This window comes from Corythoichthys intestinalis, chromosome 9 (genome assembly GCF_030265065.1).
Source record: "Corythoichthys intestinalis isolate RoL2023-P3 chromosome 9, ASM3026506v1, whole genome shotgun sequence".
NCBI classification, from domain to species: Eukaryota; Metazoa; Chordata; class Actinopteri; order Syngnathiformes; family Syngnathidae; genus Corythoichthys; species Corythoichthys intestinalis.
The window spans coordinates 22,183,787-22,204,868 of NC_080403.1; the positions used below are offsets into that span (position 1 = coordinate 22,183,787).

At 38.5% G+C, this 21,082-nt stretch overlaps 3 protein-coding genes across 8 annotated transcripts in view; 1 reads left to right on the forward strand and 2 right to left on the reverse strand.

Annotated features, from left to right (window-relative positions):
- Positions 1-2,562, reverse strand: part of sp1 (sp1 transcription factor) — a 15,747-nt gene extending 13,185 nt beyond the window's left edge. For both annotated transcript variants that reach the window (XM_057846258.1, XM_057846257.1), the window contains exons 1-2: positions 2,464-2,562; positions 1,871-1,938 (exon numbers count right to left, since the gene is read on the reverse strand). In XM_057846258.1, coding sequence (XP_057702241.1) covers positions 1,871-1,938; positions 2,464-2,470 — 75 coding nt within the window. In that variant the 5' untranslated portion in view covers positions 2,471-2,562. The remainder of the gene's footprint in view (positions 1-1,870; positions 1,939-2,463) is intronic.
- The window catches only part of LOC130921907 (protein TESPA1-like), a 20,140-nt gene extending 6,627 nt beyond the window's left edge, over positions 1-13,513 (forward strand). The window contains exons 1-11 of one of the 5 annotated variants that reach the window (XM_057846264.1): positions 4,792-6,043; positions 6,335-6,573; positions 6,969-7,138; positions 7,229-7,259; positions 8,914-8,954; positions 9,767-9,806; positions 9,948-9,998; positions 10,076-10,284; positions 12,362-12,999; positions 13,064-13,121; positions 13,197-13,513. In XM_057846264.1, coding sequence (XP_057702247.1) covers positions 6,997-7,138; positions 7,229-7,259; positions 8,914-8,954; positions 9,767-9,806; positions 9,948-9,998; positions 10,076-10,284; positions 12,362-12,999; positions 13,064-13,121; positions 13,197-13,261 — 1,275 coding nt within the window. In that variant the 5' untranslated portion in view covers positions 4,792-6,043; positions 6,335-6,573; positions 6,969-6,996 and the 3' untranslated portion in view covers positions 13,262-13,513. Of the gene's footprint in view, positions 1-4,791; positions 6,574-6,912; positions 7,139-7,228; positions 7,260-8,913; positions 8,955-9,766; positions 9,807-9,947; positions 9,999-10,075; positions 10,285-12,361; positions 13,000-13,063; positions 13,122-13,196 lie in introns of those variants that run through there. The other 4 variants (XM_057846266.1, XM_057846265.1, XM_057846262.1 and 1 more) reach the window with 4 other exon arrangements.
- tarbp2 (TAR (HIV) RNA binding protein 2) lies at positions 13,394-19,230 on the reverse strand. Its single transcript, XM_057846269.1, has 7 exons — positions 19,015-19,230; positions 17,531-17,845; positions 17,320-17,389; positions 17,112-17,229; positions 16,875-17,002; positions 14,588-14,783; positions 13,394-14,441 (listed from the first exon to the last, which is right to left on the reverse strand). The coding sequence occupies exons 1-7, from the start codon at positions 19,065-19,067 to the stop codon at positions 14,284-14,286; spliced, it is 1,038 nt and encodes a 345-aa protein (XP_057702252.1). The 5' UTR covers positions 19,068-19,230; the 3' UTR covers positions 13,394-14,283.
- Between the last annotated feature and the right edge of the window lie 1,852 nt (positions 19,231-21,082).

The window sequence follows — 21,082 nt, forward strand, 5'->3', positions numbered from 1 at the left end:
TATTTTTTAGGGCTGCAGCTATCGAATATTTTAGTAATCGACTAAAAATTCTATCGATTAATCGAGGCATCGGATAAAACATTTTTTAGGTAAAGATATAGATGCGAAAACAAGACTTTTAATCTAATATTGAACAATTTTCAGTCAATCAATGTCTTCATTTTTAATGTACATTGTTGAAAACAGCCAACAATTGCGTCTCAAATGTGACACACAAAAAAAAAGACTAATTCACTGCTTTCACTCAAAAAACTTTTGGATCTTATAATATATACATATTTCTTCCCTAAAAATGTCATTACGCTTGATAACACACATCACTTAAAAGTTAGGTGTTTTTCCCACGTGTTTCAATTGGAATTTCCACTTGTGTTAAGCTATAAGTTCTAGTTAAGTTTAAAGTAGTCTAAACTAAGTCCTGATAGGATTTTGAGTTTTTGCGGTGTTCGAAATGAATGCTGTGCTGTATTGGAGCACATTAGGCACCAGTGCTACTTGGTGTTTTATCCAGGAATGACTACTGAGCTAAAATTGACAGTTAGCATTATTAAGTTTTTATTTTACACCCTAATAACTCTACAGCGCTGTTTTCAGATTAAATAAAGCCTGTATGTAAGAGTTAGCCACACATCGACAGTGGTCATAATAAATAGAAACCTAGCCCTCCGCAGGGATAACGTTACGTGAGTGAGTGACAGTAACGTTAATCTTATTTATGAGCGCTGAGAAGTGTACTGCTTTAAGATGGCGGCTGTTTTATTAACGCCGCCGAGTTGGTCATTTCGCATCTAGTTCTACGTACATGTAATATCTATGACAGGTATCAGACGCTACCTGCTACCACCATAGCAACATGCTTAGAGCTGGCAAAATTAAACAATTCCTCGAGGTGAATACAACTACTCAGATCGGTTTTTAAACTCGAGTTACTCGAGTTGCTCGAGTATTCGTTTCAGCTCTAATATTTTTGCACAGTAATATTTTGTCTTGTGTATACTTTAAAATTTTACATAAATCTTTTAATAGAACATTATCGATTATCGGTTGGAACGAGGAGGAAATTATCGGTTATCGATATCAGTTGAAAAATGTATTATCGTGCATCACTACATTAAATCCTTCCTGTCCAATAGTTTGAATGAATGTTTAGCAAACAATGTTTATGTCAAGAAGCTATTTTTTAATATTATTTTGGCACAAAATTCAGATTTCGTGTTCCATTATTGACATAGAACGCATTATAATACATTTTGTAACACAACCACACACACACACACAATAGAACCTTAGTTTGAAAATAATTAGATTTTGTATCTTAAAAATGAACATTTCAAATTAAATTTACAATTTAAAATATACGATGCATTTTAACTCGTTGGCTACCATTGACGGCGTTAGAAGTCCAATCTATTTCGACTGGGAGGGCTCACAGCGATCATTCGATAAATCATTTTACCGTTGTAAAATAAATCCATGGTTGAGGGGCACGACGAAGAGGAGGGAAAAGGTGGCTACTAGGGGAGGGCCGCATAATTCCCAACCCCCATCACCTCAGCAACCGCGGGCTTGTCCCCCCCTCCCCCGCCAATCCCACCCACTTTAAATGCGGCCCTATAAACTTACACGGCTCTAGTGGCCACCCCCCTCCGATGCCAGCCAAATGGGCCGAACGAGAGGCACCGCTAGCTCGGGGGTTTGCCGGCGACACCCCGCCCGTTTGTGGGCGAACTTTACCTGCCCACGTCCCACCCAATGACATGTGCTCCGCGGAGAGAAACAACACACACTGAAAGACTGATCAGTGACAATGAAAATCTACACATATAAACACAAAACACAACAGCACAAGAATGTTTTGTGGTTGACCTACTTGCGAGCTTCGCTTTTGACCAAAGCCACCGCCGCTCTCCACCGCGGCCATTTCACCCTGCTGCTGATCTGCGGAAGAAGACTTTTTTAAAGAGCACTTAAAAGACTTTTCGCCCCGTCGTGTGAATATCAACGAAGCGGCAACAACGTGGCACCGTTCCGCGTTCTGTTCAACTTACAACACATCGCTAAAACTTAACGTGACATATAATCAGACGAGAAATGAAGCCAAATTGAATGCCACAAGTGCGAAGGGGTGCTAACTAGCTAGCGCATTAGCATCGCTAAGTGAATTTAAAGTAGAGCATTACCCGCAGATCACTGCGGACAAACTACTTCCCAGCTCCGCGGGTTGAAAGTTAACAATAACATTTCAACAAAGTTAAAGAAAAGTCCTTAGTTCAAACCGCGAAAGTGGGAAGTCGACTAGTTCTGATCAACAGCAGACACATCGGAGTCGCAAAAAAGCCTAACGAAATACTTTTTTTTATGTAACATGAAACTTTGTAATACTCGTACTTGGAACCCAGCGTCTCCCTGGCGGCTCGGTGCTTTGCCGCGAGGGAATTTACAATTTTGAAAAAGTTGACTTACTGCTCATAATTTTCAAGACGGGAGGAGTTTATCTTCTTTTTCGAGTTGACAACTTTTCACAACTTCACACAAACTTGTCTTCCCCTCCCCCTAAGAAGGAGACCAGATAGGGTGCGCTTAATATGTCATACGCGGACATCTGGTTTGCCTCTACTGAGAATAACACGCGTATTGTTTTGTATGCGTACAGTGTATTTATATCTACAGTATATCTGTGCAATACTTTGTCCAAAATTCTCCTATTCTCCTTTCTGCCCTAACCTTGTTTGATATTTGTCGGTATTATGAGGTACAATAAATACAAATACCAACCTTGAATTTTCTTGTCAACAAATTTCACTGGCTTTTTAAAGTTTTGATGGAAAACTTAGTAAACAAGTTAAAACTCTTAACGCAATATTTTAATTGAATAGTTGTTTATTACGTTTACTTAGAATGTTGAGTTAGTTGAATTTGACATTTCACACGGGTACTGATATACTTTGGTGTATTGTGTAATATTTGATGTTACTAATGATTAAATGTGCGTAGTCCATAACTGTCCAGTCAACATTTTGATTTCCACAATTCTGTTTTATTGTGTTATGTATATATTAGGCATAAGGTGTACATTTAACATGCGCTGTCAAACGATTAAAATTTTTAATCGAGTTAATCAGTTTAAAAATTAATCGTAATTAATCACAATTCAAGCCATCTCTAAAATATGCCATATTTTTCTGTAAATTATTGTTGGAAAGGAAAGATAAAACAAGACGGATACATGTACATGTGTGCTGTATTTGTTTATTATAACAATAAATTCACAGGATGGCATTAACATTATTAACATTCTTTCTGTGGAAGGGATCCACGGATAGAAAGACTTATAAAAATGTGAGTTTGTGTATTGTGACTAAATATTGCCAGTGTATTTGTTGAGCTTTCAGTAAATGATACTGTAGCGACTTAACTGTTCTGCCGAAATGCATGATGGGAGGTGGTGCAACCATGACTGTGTGTGGTGGCTGTAAAGGCTATATCTTCTCTGCGTTGGGTACACTACAGGGTATTAAGAAAAAGATCAACTCCTGTCATTCTTCCCCACGTCGCTTCCCACAATATTTATAGTTGCTGTGGGAGAGATGACGAAGCTTTTGCCAATTAATAGCACGGTCTCAATGAATGCTTGTATTTACTCCACTCACTTGACACTGCCTCTTATCTCTGTATATAAGTAAAACGGCACCGTTGTAGGCTGTTTGCGGCAATGCGTGATGAGTCGTACCGCGAATGGGTTAATTGCGATAAATATTTTCACGTGATTGATTTTTAAAAATTAATTACCGCCCGTTATAGCAATAATTTGACAGCCCGACATTTAACTAAACAAAATAAATGCATTCATTTGGGATGAAATGCATAACTGATGCTCCAACAATCTAACGATACACTGGCAAGCAGGGTGGCCAGTGGGGTGGCCAACCAATTTATAGGGGTGGCCGTGGCCACCCCTGGCCACCCCCTGGTGGCGCCACTGATTACTCAACATTTTAAGTGAACAGTTGTTAAATAATTGTATTTAAAATGTTAATTTCAGAGCATTAACTTGTTATATTGAGGTTTTCATCAAAAGTTGAAAAAGAGTGAAATTGGTTGACTTGGAGAAAAAAATAAAGTGTGAATGAATGAAAACATATAGCGCATTTTTGGTTAAAAAAAAAAAAAAAAAAAAAAAGCTCTTATTTTGGGTCATGTCAGCCACAAAATTTGGAGTAAGTATCATGGTTAAGATGCCCCAAAATGGGATGTCCATGTATGTGGATGTACAAAAATATAAAGGAATGAATCAATAATAATAATCGTTATTGTATTTTTGTTCATACAATCTGGTTTTAGATGAAAAAATACCATTTCAAATACATAAAATGTTAAAACTAATATACTCTAATTAAAATTAATAAAAACAGAAACGCACTAGTAATGGCCCAAAATTAAGTTGTTGTTGTTTTCATAGTACTCATGTAATTCACTGCCATGGACAGGGATAGACCAAATGAACAGGGATGACTGGCACTGAATGATCATGTACCAGTGCCTTCTCAACTTCTACTTTGAGTAATATTGCCCCATCTGCCTTTATCCCACTATTGCTGAAAACTTTTGTTTTAGAAATCTTCAAAACGTCTGTGCCTTAAAAGAAGCGCACCACAATTTTGAAAGATTGAGTTTTACACCAATAGGAATTGTTAAATTAGGTCGTTTCCGCCAACAACTCTGACCTTCCAAATCCTATTGGTTGTTTTCGAGACAAGGGCGGGTTTAATCATTTTAGGTTACACATCTTGAGTAAAATAGACGTGGGTTTTCTTGTTTTTCGTTGGGTAAAAGGCGCCATTTTAATCGGACACATTTAATACATATAAATTTCCCTTCACGCCCACTTCGTCTTCTTTCCTTTGCTCGACGGCTAAAGTTAGTTCGGTGTATTGGAACAGGGGATCGGGCGGGTGTGGACTGTGGAAGGCGGGCTGGTTATTTTCAGTCTTGCCTCCGTGGCCGCTAGCCACTCCCTTGGTGGCGCCCTGTGGGCTGGGAAAGATCGCGGAGGCGGGCGGGGGGCGGCCATGGAGGAACAGAGAGAACAAGCCGAAGCCGCGCCGGGGGCAGGGAATGAGGGAACGGCCCGAGTGTGGGAGTGTTTTTCGATGATTCCGACGTGCAAGGGGGCTTGTCAGTGTAGTCGCACATGTGGCCACAATAACAAAAGTGTCATAGCAGGCGATAGGCATAGGTATGAGGAGGAATTCAGTTACTCACAAAAAAGATAGCATCGCGATATTTTACCGTAGTGTCGCAACACGGTGATTGAGTAATCATCAAATCAAGTCAGCTTTATTTACAGACTTCTCTGTCTAGGGAGAAAAAAAATATTCAAAACACGATTTCATGGGACAACAGAGAATAAATTAAAGTTTTGGGAGGCAATATTAGATATTTAGTGTCTTGCACCGTTTTTAAATAATGAGCATTTTTGTTGGTACCGCACAATAGCTCAATTGGTTTAATGTTTAAACCACTTGAAACGAAGTACGAGTAGAGCCATAAGTGAAAATGTTCAATATTGACCTATCCACTCACCATGTTTGGCTCGGTAGCACCCCTTCGTTTTTTTTTTTATTTTTATTTTTTTATGATTTCTTAGATATCTTCAGGAATAAATGGAAATGTACATAATTTACAGTATATGATCAAAAAAATTTAATTGGAGGTCCAAATTATTTAAACAAAGGAAAGAAAAACTTTCACAAGATATTCCATGTTATATACTTGAACATAATATCTGCTAATAATGGTAAGCAACTTACGAATATCCAATTTTAGGTTTATTGACATAGAAAAATTGAATTGGACATGCATGGACCACTAAAGGGAAGATTCCAATTCACACTCTGCTGTGTACATTTTGTATTTCATACTATACACATAACTAAATCATTTTGATCTCCATACACAAACACTAAGATATGGAATTTTATTGCTAAAATATTGATATACTGTACTTGAAACCTGTAATGGAAACATTAAAACTGGAAGCAAGGTATGTAAAGAATAGGAGTAATTGCATGTACAGTGTAGTTCTGTTTTTGTTGTTTTTAGGAGAGGGCGGGGGTTCCAGCATTGATTTGTTCCATGTCCAGTCAGTTGGCGCACAATAGCATTATTATTTTTCCATTCTCCATTTGATCAGGAAATTGCAAAATTTGATCTGTGGGAATATGTGCACATTGATGCATTTTGTAGTAAGCATCTGTAATGATGATAATGATATATGCTATTTAAATTCTCAACTAGTCCAGATTATATACTTGTCACTTTGTCATCTCTGCAGGATGTGCGGTGGTGATCGTCCCACGCGATGTGTCAATTTTAAATGCTCACCGTCACTTCCCTCCGATTTCTACTCAAAGTGATGTAAGAGGCCAAAATGGTGACTCATAGAGATGCGGAAGCATCTAGGAAGTGTCCAGCGCTTGGTGCGTGACAGCTGGGTTAAGATGGTCAGTAACCTTCAAGTGAGCTCAGTTTGACCCACCAGGAAAGAAAACTTAACACCTGTTTGCAAGCAAGGTAATGGTTCTTTTCACCTAAAAACATTTGGATGTGAAATATTTGAGCAGGCTTTGTACAATGGAAACACCTGTTTTAACATGGTTAGATCGATATTGTACCATATATTTCATAATTATATACAGTATATTCATATATTGTGAAGGCTATGATGGTACATAGGTGGATTACATACTCCAGGTGGAATGATGAATAAAAGTTTTTTTTTCTTTTTAATAAAATCATAAAAAGAATGTGAATCTTAAATATTTTCTTTTTGGAAAGTGCAGCATTAAACAAAATCCAAAATTTTGGTTCAAAACAACTCAAGACTATGTGGCATTTTTATGGTCTTCACAGTCTTTAGTGAGTGACTCCAGCTTCCTCCCACCAGTTTAGGCTGTTTCGTTTACAAGGGTGACATCAACCGCTCTGCCTCCAGCGATGGACAGTCTCTCCTCCACTTCGAGGAGGCGAACATGGGCAAGCAGAAGCCGACGGTGGTCCAACCTGGAAGAAGTGGAATCTCATTGCAGCTCCTTCTCAGACTCTTTAGCGGACGATGATGATGACGTATTTGCAGACGGTCAGTATGCACCTACCGTGTCAAGCAAAGTTGATCCCCCTAGTAAAGTAATATATCATGGGTGAGTGATTTCCCAAGTATGCTTCACAGGAAATACAGACTTCATGCTCCAGCACCACGGGTGAGTCAACACCCCCTTTTCTTCTTGATATTAAAAGCCCAACTGTCAGCTCAACTCTTTTGATAAACATCTGAGGTCAAATGTTCCAGCATGGTGCAGTGAGATGTAGCCATATTTTGGTATTAACCCAATGGCCTTTTAATATCTTTCCGTATCTCACCCACTTGAAATTAATGCATCGTTATAAGCTAAAACACTATCAGGTTTCGGACCACTTTGCTTGAAACAAATTAAAATGTCTTGAAATAACAGGACAAAATGAGAATGTAGTTTTTACTAAATAAACTACAAATCTTGGACAAGTCAACAATGTTGCAACCTCTTAAAGCTGTAACTACAGTAGGTATAACACTGCTCAAAGGCCCACCTACTGACCGTTGTTGACATCTATGAACACAGTCGTGTTTTAAACTTCAAGACGGGGATTCTTTCGAGCTTTCAAAAGTAGTTTTCAACATTTTGGGTTTAGGCATATGCAGGTATGATATTCTGACAGTATGATAACCTTAAGTCAAAATATCACGGTTTCACAGTATTACGGTATTGCTTTAAAATGTGTTACTTTGAGATATATGGGTTAAAAAAAAAAAAAAAACTTTTTTCCATTGGACCGGATTTTTATTTTTTAAAACTATATAAATACTAAATACTGTTAACATAAATGTAAAAAAAATAATAACAAAAAATTACTGAAATATTCTAAATAAAATTAAAATAAACGCAGTCCTTTAGGTGAGCCTAAACCCACAGCCACAGCTAAACATTATTACCTTTAAAAAATAACAAAAAAATTACTGAAATATTCTAAATAAAATTAAAATAAATGCAGTCCTATAGGTGAGCTTAAACCCACAGCCACAGCTCAACATTACCATCAGAACAAAAATAATTGAATTATTTTTCTATAAAAACATGTGCGTATAACTCGTATCAGTTTTACATTATACACACACACACACACAGTCTTTCTCAACACAGACAGTTGACAGAGAGAGAAAAAAACACCACGTTTTACTACAGCTGGACACACTAAACATGCTGGAGTTAACTCTTGTAGCTGGTGGAAAACGTTCATGACAATGTTTACTAACCTCTAATTTTGTATAAAGCGAAATCATATTGGAGGTATTGCCTCCTCGGCAGCCACCCTCCTCAAACATGTTTCACATGTCGGTTGGCCCTCCTCCTTTAAGCAGTGGGCCGTCTGTAACTTTTCTGTAGCAGATGTATTCCCATACCAGCGATTTCGTTTTCTTCGATGGAGAAAAAAGTTCAGGAGTTTCACCTCCTCCATTCATCGTGTAGCAGAACTGACTCACTGACACTGAGCAACAACCAGTGGGGGAGGGTTGAGTCTTGCATCAGCAAGCTTGGGATTTCTCCCTGCATTTTTGGGACATAAAATATAGTATGGACGGTATGACGAAATTTTTTTGCGGTTTTGAAACCATGGCGTTTTCATACCACGGTATACCTTGAAACTGTTAAAAGTCTATTTGGGCTTAATAGTGATGCGGAAATTTGCGGCCGTCAATCAATAGTAGATCTAAAGAGTTTATCTTCCTAAGCAGAAGCAGACACTTCTTCATAAGAAACATTATGCAATACTGACAGTGTGTACACTGTTGACCCAAGATGTGAATGTGTATTGCAGGTTGGAACCCTGCTTGCAAAATGGAAGTCTTTGGAGTTTGGGTATGTACAAACTGTACAAACTATACTGTACATTAACCAGCACACGCTCCTGTAAGTTAAAGAAAATGCTCACACTTTCGCTAATTAGAAAGAAATGTTGAGAATTCAATTTGTGTTTGTTTCAGACACTATTGTCAATATTTTATCAAATAATCTGATCAAAGTTTTCATTGATTTTGAATAATGTGTATGGTAACTCCTACATGCTTGAGGTTTCAGACTCGTACGCACAGTGAACCTATTGGGGAATTGGCATTCTAGAATTTGCTTTCTCACAGATTTTAGTCATCCTAAATTATCCTGTGGTATTTCGTGAAAAACTCATTCTTTCTTTTGCACCCTTTCATCTTGGTGCCATGCCTTTGCTGTCACCTTGTGGCATCTGTAGGCAAGGGGATATGTGTTTGTGTGATGGGGGCGGGGTGGGTAATCAATTACTGGTTTTCACAATTATTAGCGCTCAGCCCAAGTGAATGATCATTTTTCAGCTCCCACCAAAAAACATTCAATCCATTCAAACTAGGAGGGCTTGCTGACAGGCCCAATTAACTAATTACAAATAGTGCCAGCAGTGTTCTAAAGAAAAAAAATGACATATAAGGTACTGTGAGGTTAGTAAAAAAAGTAAATACTTAGGAGTAGTATATTTCAACTATTAATATCTAAAATAAAATGCCACTCTATGAATTACATGTAATGCTAAATGTTACAGCAACACACATGTACACACTCAAACGCGCATGTGCACTGGCACTTATCATACAGACGCACGTTGACATCCTTCCTTTTTTGCATTCCAAAATACATTTTAGATTCGACGTTAAACAGTGGAGATGTTACATTCAAAATGCGGTGAGTGACAAATGCTAGTCTTTTTGTTTCTATCTAGTTGGCCATTCTCCTTAAGATGAGAGTTCACATGTTGAACTAAATCAGTCTTTGTGCTTTTAGGAATTAAATTTGTTGTTTTCTTTTATTCCATGATGACTGAAGACTGGCAATGCACGCTGCCAGCACCGAAATGGACAATGGCGTCACCAGCAAGTAGTTCAAATTTTTGAATTATAAATATTTTGAACTATTTAAATTAATCCTTTCTGAACCTCCCTTCATGACTTCAGTGTTCCAGAGGTGCTCCAGTCACGTTCGGAGGATGCAGAAGAGATATTGTGGCAGTTGGGTTTCGGCCATGAAGAGCAGGAGCTCACCGTGCGCATCCCGCCTCGCTTCCTCTCCTTCCCCTCTCAAGCTCGGGGTATCAACTTCCGCCTTTTCCTGGACTCTCAGGTCCGACGGATACGTGAGGAGGACCCAAGCTTTTGTATTGCAAGTGAGACTAAAGTAATAGTCAATTAGGAGTGGGGACCTCTTGGTACCTCACCATACGATACGATTTGCGATACAAAGTGCACGATAACGATGATCTGACGATACAAAGATTATCGATACATTGGTCAGGAAATCATACTATGATATTCTACAAACGACTAATAAACAGAAAAACAAGCTTCTGCTGTGAATTATAATGAGTTTATCACTAGTAGACGTCCAATCCATTTGAACTGGGAGGGTGGCAGCGAATTAACATTCGTTCATTCGCTGCCATCCCTCCCACTTCAAACGGATTGAACGTCTATGGCCTTCAGTGGCAGCCAATGCCAGGAAATTTGGTAATTTTGGGCCATTTACGATCATTTACTTGTTGATTTTCATTTACTTCCTGTTGAATTCGGGGTATTTTGTGGGTCACTTCCTGTTTATTTTGAGTTAAATAACAGGAAGTGACCTGGGAATCACCCAAATAAATAGGCAGTGACTAAAACTGAACAGGAAATGACCTGTAAATGCCCTAAAATGAACAGTAATTGACCTGTAAATGCCCTGAAAATCGGACAGAATGACTGTGAATGCTCTGGTTTTGAATGAACTAACATTTCTAGTCTAAATTACTTAACATCTATATGCTTCCGTTAGCTCAGATAATGGAACAGTATGACATCTCCTATCACGCCTATGCAGATGACACACAACTGTACATTTCTGTGTCCCCACATGATAATAGTCCCTTAGTCACCCTGAGCAAATGCATTCATCAAATCAATGAATGGATGTGCCAGAAATTTCTCCAGTTAAATGTGCAGAAGACAGAGGTGATCATTTTTGGGCCAAAAAAGGAAAGGTCAAAGATAAGCAGCCAACTTAGCACAATGTCACTTACAGCTACAAATCAAGTCAGAAACCTTCGCGTAATTATTGACTCAGACCTAAAATTTGATAGCCATTTAAAGTCCGTCACTAAATCCGCTTATTACCACCTAAAAAATATAACCAGAATTAAGGGGCTTCTGACTCAACAAGACATGGAAAAACTTATGCATGCATTCATTTTCAGCAGATTGGACTATTGCAACGGTATATTTACAGGTCTTGATAAAAAATCAGTCAGGAAGTTGCAGCTGGTACAGAATGCTGCAGCCAGAGTCCTCACAAATACAAGGAAGCAGGACCACATTACACCAGTTTTGAAATCGCTACACTGGCTTCCAGTAAGTCAAAGGATAGACTATAAAATACTACTGCTCGTCTACAAAACACTTAATGGCCTTGGACCAAAATACATGCTTGACTTGTTAGAGTCCTATGAGACATCTAGACCCCTAAGGTCGTCTGGAACCGGTCTTCTGCATGTTCCAAGAACAAGAACCAAGCAGGGTGAGGCAGCATTTAGTTATTATGCTCCTCACCTCTGGAACAAGTTACCCGAACGTCTGAAGTATGCTCAAACTGTTAGCTCTTTTAAATCAGGGCTAAAAACGCTTTTGTTTAGCACTGCATATCTATAACTGTCTATATATTTCAATCTACCTGCTTTCTATTCCTCTTGTTTTTATCTCCATTGCTGATTTCAATTATTATTAGTAGTAGTAGTTTCTGTTTTATTTTTATTTTATTTATTTATTTATTTTTATTCTGTGATTAAATGCGATCTTTTGTCTTCGTTTCTACGTTGTGTTGATTTAAATGTCATTTTTATGATCTTCATGTGATGTAAAGCACTTTGAATTGCCTTGTGTTGAATTGTGCTATATAAATAAATTTGCCTTGCCTTGCCTTGCCTAAATGGATTGGGCGTCGAGCACCATCAATGCAGCCTTAGAGTTAAATGAGACACTATTATGGTTTTGGATTTTGGTAGCAACTTGTTGGGTTTTTTTTTTTTCTGTAGACATTGACACCTTTTCAAAACGATATTTCGATTTTTGGCAGAAGCATATCGATAACCTTTGGGGATACAAATTACCACGATATATCACCATTTCGATATTTTGTCACACCCCTATAGTCAATATAACAGGTGTTGCCCCTTTCTGTACCCATCCATAAATTCCTTCTCGTCTTTCCCGCAGGTCGTTTCAGACAAGTCCAAGCACTGACTGCAATGGCCAATGCGTTCTGCTCGCTTTACTCACACGTGTCCCGTACTCCCCTCCGAAAACTCGGGGCTCCACAGTTCACCTTCACCGTTTCATCGCCCGCCGAGAACGTGAGAGGCAGCCCGAAAAGCAGCGTGAAGAGTGAGCTGCGTTCTCCTGTTGAGAGGCTGAAGGACACTGTCTCCAATATGTGCCTCTACACCTCAACCAGGAAAAAGTCTAGTCTGGCTGAAATTACTACGAAGACAGAGGATTCTGGGGACAGAAGACAAACACATAGAGGCGAAGAGTACAACAGTGTTGCATCAGAAGTGGCCCAACTAAGTGATTCCAAGCAAATCCATTGCGACTTAACAGAGGGTGATCTAAAACCATTAGCCATAGTAACGCACGAGCTCATCCATCCAAAGATAGATGAGCATGATCAGCAAGCAAACATCTTACATCAGGTCTTCTCAAATATGGACAGCAAAGAGTTTGGAGTTCAAAACAAATTCACAAAATCTGCAGCCAGACCACGTCTGGTTCAGACCTACGCAAAGTCTTCAGAAGACTGTCAACATTCAGACGGATTTGACCTAAAAAATTACAAAACGTTAAGTTTGGAGGAGGTAAGTTGACCTTTATGAGGTATAGTGATGAAAAACTTTGATGTGCGCATTGTGCTCCTAACAGGTCTATAGTACAGTAGAGGAAATTACAGAAAGAGGAACACCAACAATGCAACACAAAGGTAGAATTTGAAATGCAACTAAAAAAAAAAGGTAATATTTTTAATGCCTGATTGTGTGTGTACTGGTGTGTATAGGGGAGATTTGTCGAGGCAACAGCACGCAGTCAGACAGTAGTGGATTCACTGATGAAGACACGTGAGCTTCTCTTCAGATGATTCAATTCCAATGAAGAAATACAGCTGCAAGATTGTTCCTGACAACAATTGACAAGTGCCGCCACACAAATTAAATTGAAGGACATGAAACAATTTAACCAATACACTTTGAAGTTGTTTAATGTATTTTAACAAAACATTGCTGTTAACATATAAAATGTGTAAAAATTTCTAAAGTACACATCAACTGTACAGTACACATTGAGAATATTTTATTTTGTGCAATGAATAAACAATTTGACATAAAATGCATTTTCAGTCCTTTTTAATAATTTCAATTGTACAGTCTTGTCAGTTTGCAGGAAGAAAAACATTGTGCATGTACATGTAATTTAATTATCCTAAATTTAAATAGTACGCAAAGTTGTTGCAAACTCTCTTTAAATGAATAAAGGTTTTCGTAAGGCGTTTAAAAATGGGACTACACAATTTTTGTTATTCACAAAACAGCAATGACAAAGAGCAGCACTTAAAAATTCTAAAATTCTGCCATAACGGCTCACATGCCAGCACATCGCTTAATATGCAAGTGCAGGAGAGTGCAAAATGTCCAACAACAAAAATTAAGATCACAATGATCACACTGAGGTATTTCTTTCAACACTGGCAAGTTAGGCATTTTATTTGATTGGGTGTATGATATTAGGAATATACCACATTGTCTAAATTGTGTTTAATATTGGATTGTAATGTTGATGACTTGGCCATTTCATGCTGATTTTAAGTCCTATACATTATTAACAACTTTTCCCTCTGAATCCTTTTAAAAGGGTAGTCTTAAAGTATTATTCAGCAATGTCTTTTGTGTGCTCTCTTTGACGTAATCACAGAAAGGTTCCTTGATGAATTTGTGGACTTGAAATGCAATATGCCTGTATTTTAAGGGAATGTGATAAATATGGAAATTTAAGTCTTCACCCATAGTGCGTCATTGAGCATTTCTTTTACAATTAGCTCGTTTTTTCAAAATTTGAGGTATTTCGGGTTTTCTTGTGATCCAGAACTGTCACTTCGCCCCAGCCATGATTTTTAGGTACTGCAATGCATTGTGGGCGGCGTTGGCTCGAGCATCCTCCACGCTCAGGGCGAAGCCGTGGCATACGGTGATTGGCTGCGTAGACAGCTCCACCAAACACTGGCACCGGCCACTCAGGCTGCGCTCCTCTGAAACCAAAGATGAGGATCTATTATTGTGGACAGAATGACACATTGCACTCAAGTGTGAAATAATCTGCATAAAAGCATAAGCACTATACTCTTTGGTGTCTATTTCTTTCTAGTTTTTTTAAACAGTCAAATGAGGGGAGTACCTAAATCTAGGTAACTGATTTCAAAGGACTGCTCAACAGACAGGTCGTCGAGCAGCGAGCAGAAGTCAGAGTCTGCGGGCAAGCCCAGGGGGTGAGTGCGAAGCTGAAGGATCTTCTCGCCGGCAGAGTTCCTCAGCGCGTCCCATGTGCAGCTGTAGCCTTTACTCTTGCTTGACTCTGATCTATTCCCTGTGTTCTGAGGGGCCAAATAAATGATTGAAATAAAGCAAAGTGTACATGTACAGTATTTACACTCAAAAAGTTTAGTAGTTCTGGTAGGCTTTGTTTAACTTTAGTTTAATGAGACTATAATACACGTTTTGGGAGATTTTGGTTTTACTTATAAATTCTACGCTACCGCATTAGTAAAGTCATGATTCAGGCATGAAAATGGGTCAGGGGTTAAAAAGGTGAGATGGGTGTGGAGGAAATATGTTCCGGTACACTAGGGCTGTCCCAAACTACTAATTTTCTCCAGATTAGTCAGCCGACTATTTTTACAATTAGTCGACTAATGTAAGATATATATATTTTTCTACTAATTCAGCAATGACATTTTTGTTGACGCTTAGTAGTTCACAAAAACATTTTTGGAACACTTAAGTTGTTTATTAAAGTACAAATAAACATGTAACTAATACGGCTGTCAAAATTATCGCGTTAACGGGTGGTAATTAATATTTTTAATTAATCACGTTAAAATATTTGACGCAATTAACGCACATGCCCCACTCAAACAGATTAAAATGACAGCACGGCGTCATGTGCACTTGTTACTTGTGTTTTTTGGAGTTTTGTCGCCCTATGCTGGCGCTTGGGTGCGACTGATTTCATGGGTTTCAACACCATGAGAATTGTGTAATTATTGACATCAACAATGGCGAGCTACTAGTTTATTTTTTGATTGAAAATTTTTCAAATCTTTTTAAAACGAAAACAATAAGAGGGGTTTTAATATAAAATTTCTATAACTTGTTCTAACATTTATCTTTAAAGAACTACAAGTCTTTCTATCCATGGATCGCTTTAACAGAATGTTAATGTTAATGCCATCTTGTTGATTTATTGTTATAATAAACAAATACAGTACTTATGTACAGTATGTTGAATGTATATATCCGTCTTTTGTCTTATCTTTCCATTCCAACTATAATTTACAGAAAAATATGGCATATTTTTTAGATGGTTTGAATTGTGGTTAATTACGATTAATTTTTAAGCTGTGATTAACTCGATTAAAAAATTTTAATCGTTTGACAGCCCTAGTAAATAACAATAATTAATCACATATAAACAATGAGGTCAAATGCTGACAGCATTTACTAGTGCAAAAGAATGGAATGTAAACAGATTCAGAACACTGACTTCGCCTTTCCAATATTATTCAAAACAATTCTTCAAAAAATATAGCATTATTATTATAGTAGCTATACTACTATATATAATAGTATTAAAATAATTATGATAATTATTCATTGCCAATCATATTTTCATAAAGGGTGTCATTTTAAAGCTATTCTTAGTGTAGAATCTGAATTCTGTAGTAATATAGTATTTACATATTATAGTATTAATTCTGAAGTATGTGGGATTAACTCCGGAAATCTTTATTTATATGACAAACATGACGTGCTTTTATTTTTGAAATGTTTACCAGAAGTACGTTCGCTAAACCGCTAACCGTAAGCTTTACAGTCCGCAAAAAAGCACTTTTCGTCATTGCTTGTGGTGTCCCTGGTAGATTTTTTTCCCCCTTCATATTTTCATTTGCAAATACTGTTAACCGGCGATTTTTCATGGTTGAAGTGTCACCTTTTAACTGCAAGTTTGCGTTTGTGAGAAGACTGTAAATGTTTTGTACCAGGCTAAAGTAGGTTGTCTTTTTCCCCCATTAGTCTCAATGTAGCAATGCTAACGTACATTTAACGTAACGTAACGTTTAATTTTTATTCTGTATGTTTGACCTGTAATTCTTCGGCGTGTTGATGACCAATAAACATATGCGAAAAGAACTGGTGTCTCGTGTTTTCTACATGCACGCATAAATTTATGCATGAATGCACGCAGCCGCAACTTCAATAGAACATGTCGTTAGTGAGTTAAATGGACTTACGACCCCCCCCCCCCCCAAAAATGTTCTCCTTGGATCTACACAATTCACGTAGGTCACCCTTTTTGACTTCAAAATGGCGACTTTCACCGAAAGGTGAGAGATTTTCATGCCTGATTTGATTACAGTAAATATGTAGATTAAAAACAACGTGAAACAGAAAGAAAAGTCCTTCACCATACTAAAAGTGTCGTCTTCAGCGTCCGGGTCGTTGTTGGTCTTCAGGTCCACTGGGACGTCGTGTATCCGTGCAAGCATTTTGGCAGCTGCATTTCTTTTCGCCAACTTCTTGGATGTACCACTTCCTGATGTGGAAAACCCAAGTTTTATTAACACCCAGTGTACACTCGCTACCACATTCTATACAAGAGCAACATTTAAATCTAAATGGAGTGTCGCATTTGTTGTATATACCAATTTCCATAAATTTCTCCACTTTGCAGGTCATGGTGAATTCCTTGCGATGTGCGGGTCCGGACTCTTGTGTCACTGTGTACTCTGGAAGACGCCATCCCTTCTGCACCACTAGTTCCTGGCAGAAAAGCATAACATAACAATGCAAGTGTTTGAAAATATTTGCGTCATTTTACATTTACATCCTCAATCCAGAGAAGGAACAAACCTGCAAAGCTCCAACAGGGTTGCATTCGGATTGCTGCGAAGTGCCTAAAGTTTTCATCTCACATGGGGAGCTGCACAAAAGACTCAAATGTAACGAGAAATTTGTGGAATATACAGCAATACATTTTCTAGAATGATTTAGTATCTACAGTATTTGCCCTACTGCCTTGGGGTTGATCTTTGAAATTGTTCCACTGTGCAATGGAACTGACCTTTCTTCATCCGCAGGCACATCAATCCCGAGAAACGCGTCTCCTTCAACACTAAAACCTATGGATTCCGCCAGGGTCCCCTTAAGCATCTTCAGCGCCGCTTCGGCCGCTTTGTGCTTGGCCGCTTTCTTGCTGGGGCCTTGCCCCGTGCAGCTGATTTCTCCCACAGAGACACGGAACGTGAAGTTTGGCTGGTGGGCCTGTCCCTCGGCCTTCAGCAGGTCGTACACCGGGGTCTTTCCTATCCGCGTTCCATACTCCTGCAGCAGACTAATTGGTGTCTTTCCGGGATTCACTGCCAGCATTTGCTCAATACTGAATAGGGAAACCATAAAAATCATATTATATCGGGTGGAGCAAATGTAGCTATATGCTTTTTGAATTTACTTGTTCATACAGGTTGAGAGTCTAAAACAGAACCCCCAAAAAATCCATTGTGAACAGGAAAACAGTGGGTCCTGGGGCAGGACAGGGAGGAAGTGAGAAGATAGGATGGATATAAAAAAAGGATGTAAGGATGCAATAAAGAAGTGTGGTTAAATGAAGTAATTTTAGGAAGGAAAATATCCCAAGAAAAAGCAGTTTTCAGGTGAAAGAATTAAGAAAGATGCTAGTTCAGATAAAGGAAGAAAGGAATTGGGGATCCACAAATATAAAAACAAAAGAGGGAAGGAAAAAAGAATCTACAAATGCTGACATTGAGAGAATATATATCCAGGAGCCTTATTGTTGTTTTATATGTATAAGTAGGTACAATTCTAATTAGGAGTGGGAACTCTTGATACCTCACGATACGATACGGTTTGCAATACAAAGCTCACGATAACGATGATCTGACGATATGGCAGTACAACGATTATCGATACATTGGTCAGGAAATCATTCTAAGATATTCTAAAAACTACGAATGAACAGAAAAACAAGCTTCTGCTGTGAATTGGAATGAGTTTATTAAGAGTAGACGTCCAATCCATTTGAACTGGGAACTCCCACTTCAAACGGATTGAACGTGTATGGCCGTCAGTAGCAGCCAATGCCAGGCAATGAGGTAATTTTGGGCCATTTAAGGTCATTTACCTGTTGATTTTCAGTTACTCCCTGCTGTTTTGGGGGTATTTTAAGGGTGACTTCCTGGGAATCACCCAAATGAATAGGCAGTGACGAAAACTCAACAGGAAATGACCTGGAAATGCCCTAAAATGAACAGCACGTGACCTATAAATGCCCTGAAAATCTGACAGAATGGCTGTGAAATGGTGAATGCTCTGGTTTCGAATGAACAAACGTTCCCAGTCTAAATGGATTGGGTGTCGAGCACCGTCAAGGTAGTCTTAGAGTTAACTGAGACACTATTATGGTGGAAGATTTTGGTAGCAACTTGTTGGTTCACCATTTCGATCTTTTGTCACACCCCTAATTCTAATACTAAAGTGTTAACACACTACCCTCATGCTAAACTAGCCTAGCCCGAATGCAGTTTTCACCTGGAGCACCCGGAGTTCGTCTTCCAGCTGTCCGAGGCTGTCTCGTCGTTCATTCCCTATTTCAGACGGACAGCCTGTAGGATTCGGATGGCAAGTCCCCCACCAAAACAATCACTTCCTTTCATTAGACGCGTTTTCCCACCACACATGCAAACATTCAGCCTTCCCTCTTCTCTTTTGAGTGGCAGTGTTGTCTGGCAGCATAAATATGACGTAAGGCCAGTTTCGCCGTTACAGAGTTCTGATTGGACAAAGAGTTTTGTTTGATTTATGAACTGGAACACATCAAATACATGCTGACCGTTTTCAGATGTCATACGTTGGGCTCCACTGTATGCACGACTCCAGGTGAGCACTAAAGTTAATTTATAAGCACGTATTTGCTAATATTGGAAACACACATGTGTATGATAAAATGCGTTTCAAGTCAACAAATACCTGAAACCAGGATAAGTATTTTTTAGGAAGTGAAACGGATTAAACCTCATTAAACAGCTAGAATGCTAGTACAGTTCGTACTTGATTTTTATGTGCCGCGGAAAATAAGCAAAGATGTTCAGTGGGAACAGTTAATTATAGTGATTATATTGCAGCAAAAGGCCAATAGTTTTTCGAATTCAGTTTAGACAAAATTAATGGGACTTGGGCATGGTTTCATTTGATCCACAAGAGGGCTACATTTAGTCATCATTCATTCTAACGCAGAATGGGATGTTGCTAAATGGCAAGCAGTTTGTCTTAGCGGCCAAACTTCCCAGGTTAAAATCAGTTCACATATATCATTATTATTATCAAATTATAATTTCGCAAATGACCTAAGTAATGATTCAATTTAAATTGCACACTCAAGTTGAATAAAAACTCTACATGAGTAAATGTTTGTTAAAAGAAAGTTCTAAAAGTGTTCATGCAAACATGTTGGAAAAAGCTAAATACAACTGGACTCTTACTTTAATGTGACTGTACTGCAAAAATGAATGAATAAATAAAATAACTTGAATCCAATGAAACAGACACAGTTTGAATTTTTATTTCAGGGGTTTTATTTTTCGCATTCCACAAGAGGGAGCCTAGGTACCATTAGTGATAATCTTACAAGAAAACTGGGCACCAAAAAAATCACCACAGACTATGTAGTAGTCATTTTATATCCGGTAAGATGCATTTAAGATATACTTAGAGGGTTTTGGGCTGACAAATAACCACAATTAAGATCATTGCTAGGCTAATCGCCTACAACATACACGTATGTATGTAGTGAGAGTGCTATCGCTAAACCATATAAACATTAAAAGTCTTAACTCCATTGACAAACGACATGAAATACATTAGACTTGACAGTGGATGTTAGCAATAACAAAAGATTTTGAATTGAAAATTTCGTAACTCACCTTTCCAAGCACAAGATAGATTCCTGCCGAATTTTCGTGGACGAGGACCTGTTTCACCCAACCAGCAACGAAGTATTTATAAGCCTCCAAGCTCTTGAAGTTTTTCAAATTTTCGTGAGAATAGGCTGATTTTGTGTGGACAAGATAATTGTAAATATCAGCGTAGCAGATGTCAGGCAGACAGGGCGAAGACAGTGGGTCGAAAAACATCGATTTGGGCATCAAATATGGATCTGGCGACTGTATAGAACGAAGCTTTTCCACATAACGCCTTTTATGCAACACATCCAGTGAGTTTACGGCATCAGAAAGCACCGGGTATTCCATGAAATGCATTTTAAATTCCTCGATCAATTGAAACCAATGCTTATACAGAGACAAAATGACGGACAAGTGGGCGGAACCATACAGCGAGCACGTGGTTTTGTGACGTCGGTGGGTAGGGTCTATATTATGGTTGACAAATAGTCAACCAATTCAGGATGTACCGTCCCTGCCTAGTACCCATAGTTGGCTGGGATAGGCTCTAGCTCCAGCACCCCTGCGACACACGTGAGGACAAGCAGTACGGAACATGAATGAATGATGCCCATTTTGCACACCCATGAACACAATGTAAATAATTTTCTAAATTTTGAATGTACTCATGCAGTAGTTTCAGGTTTGTTTGTTTGTTT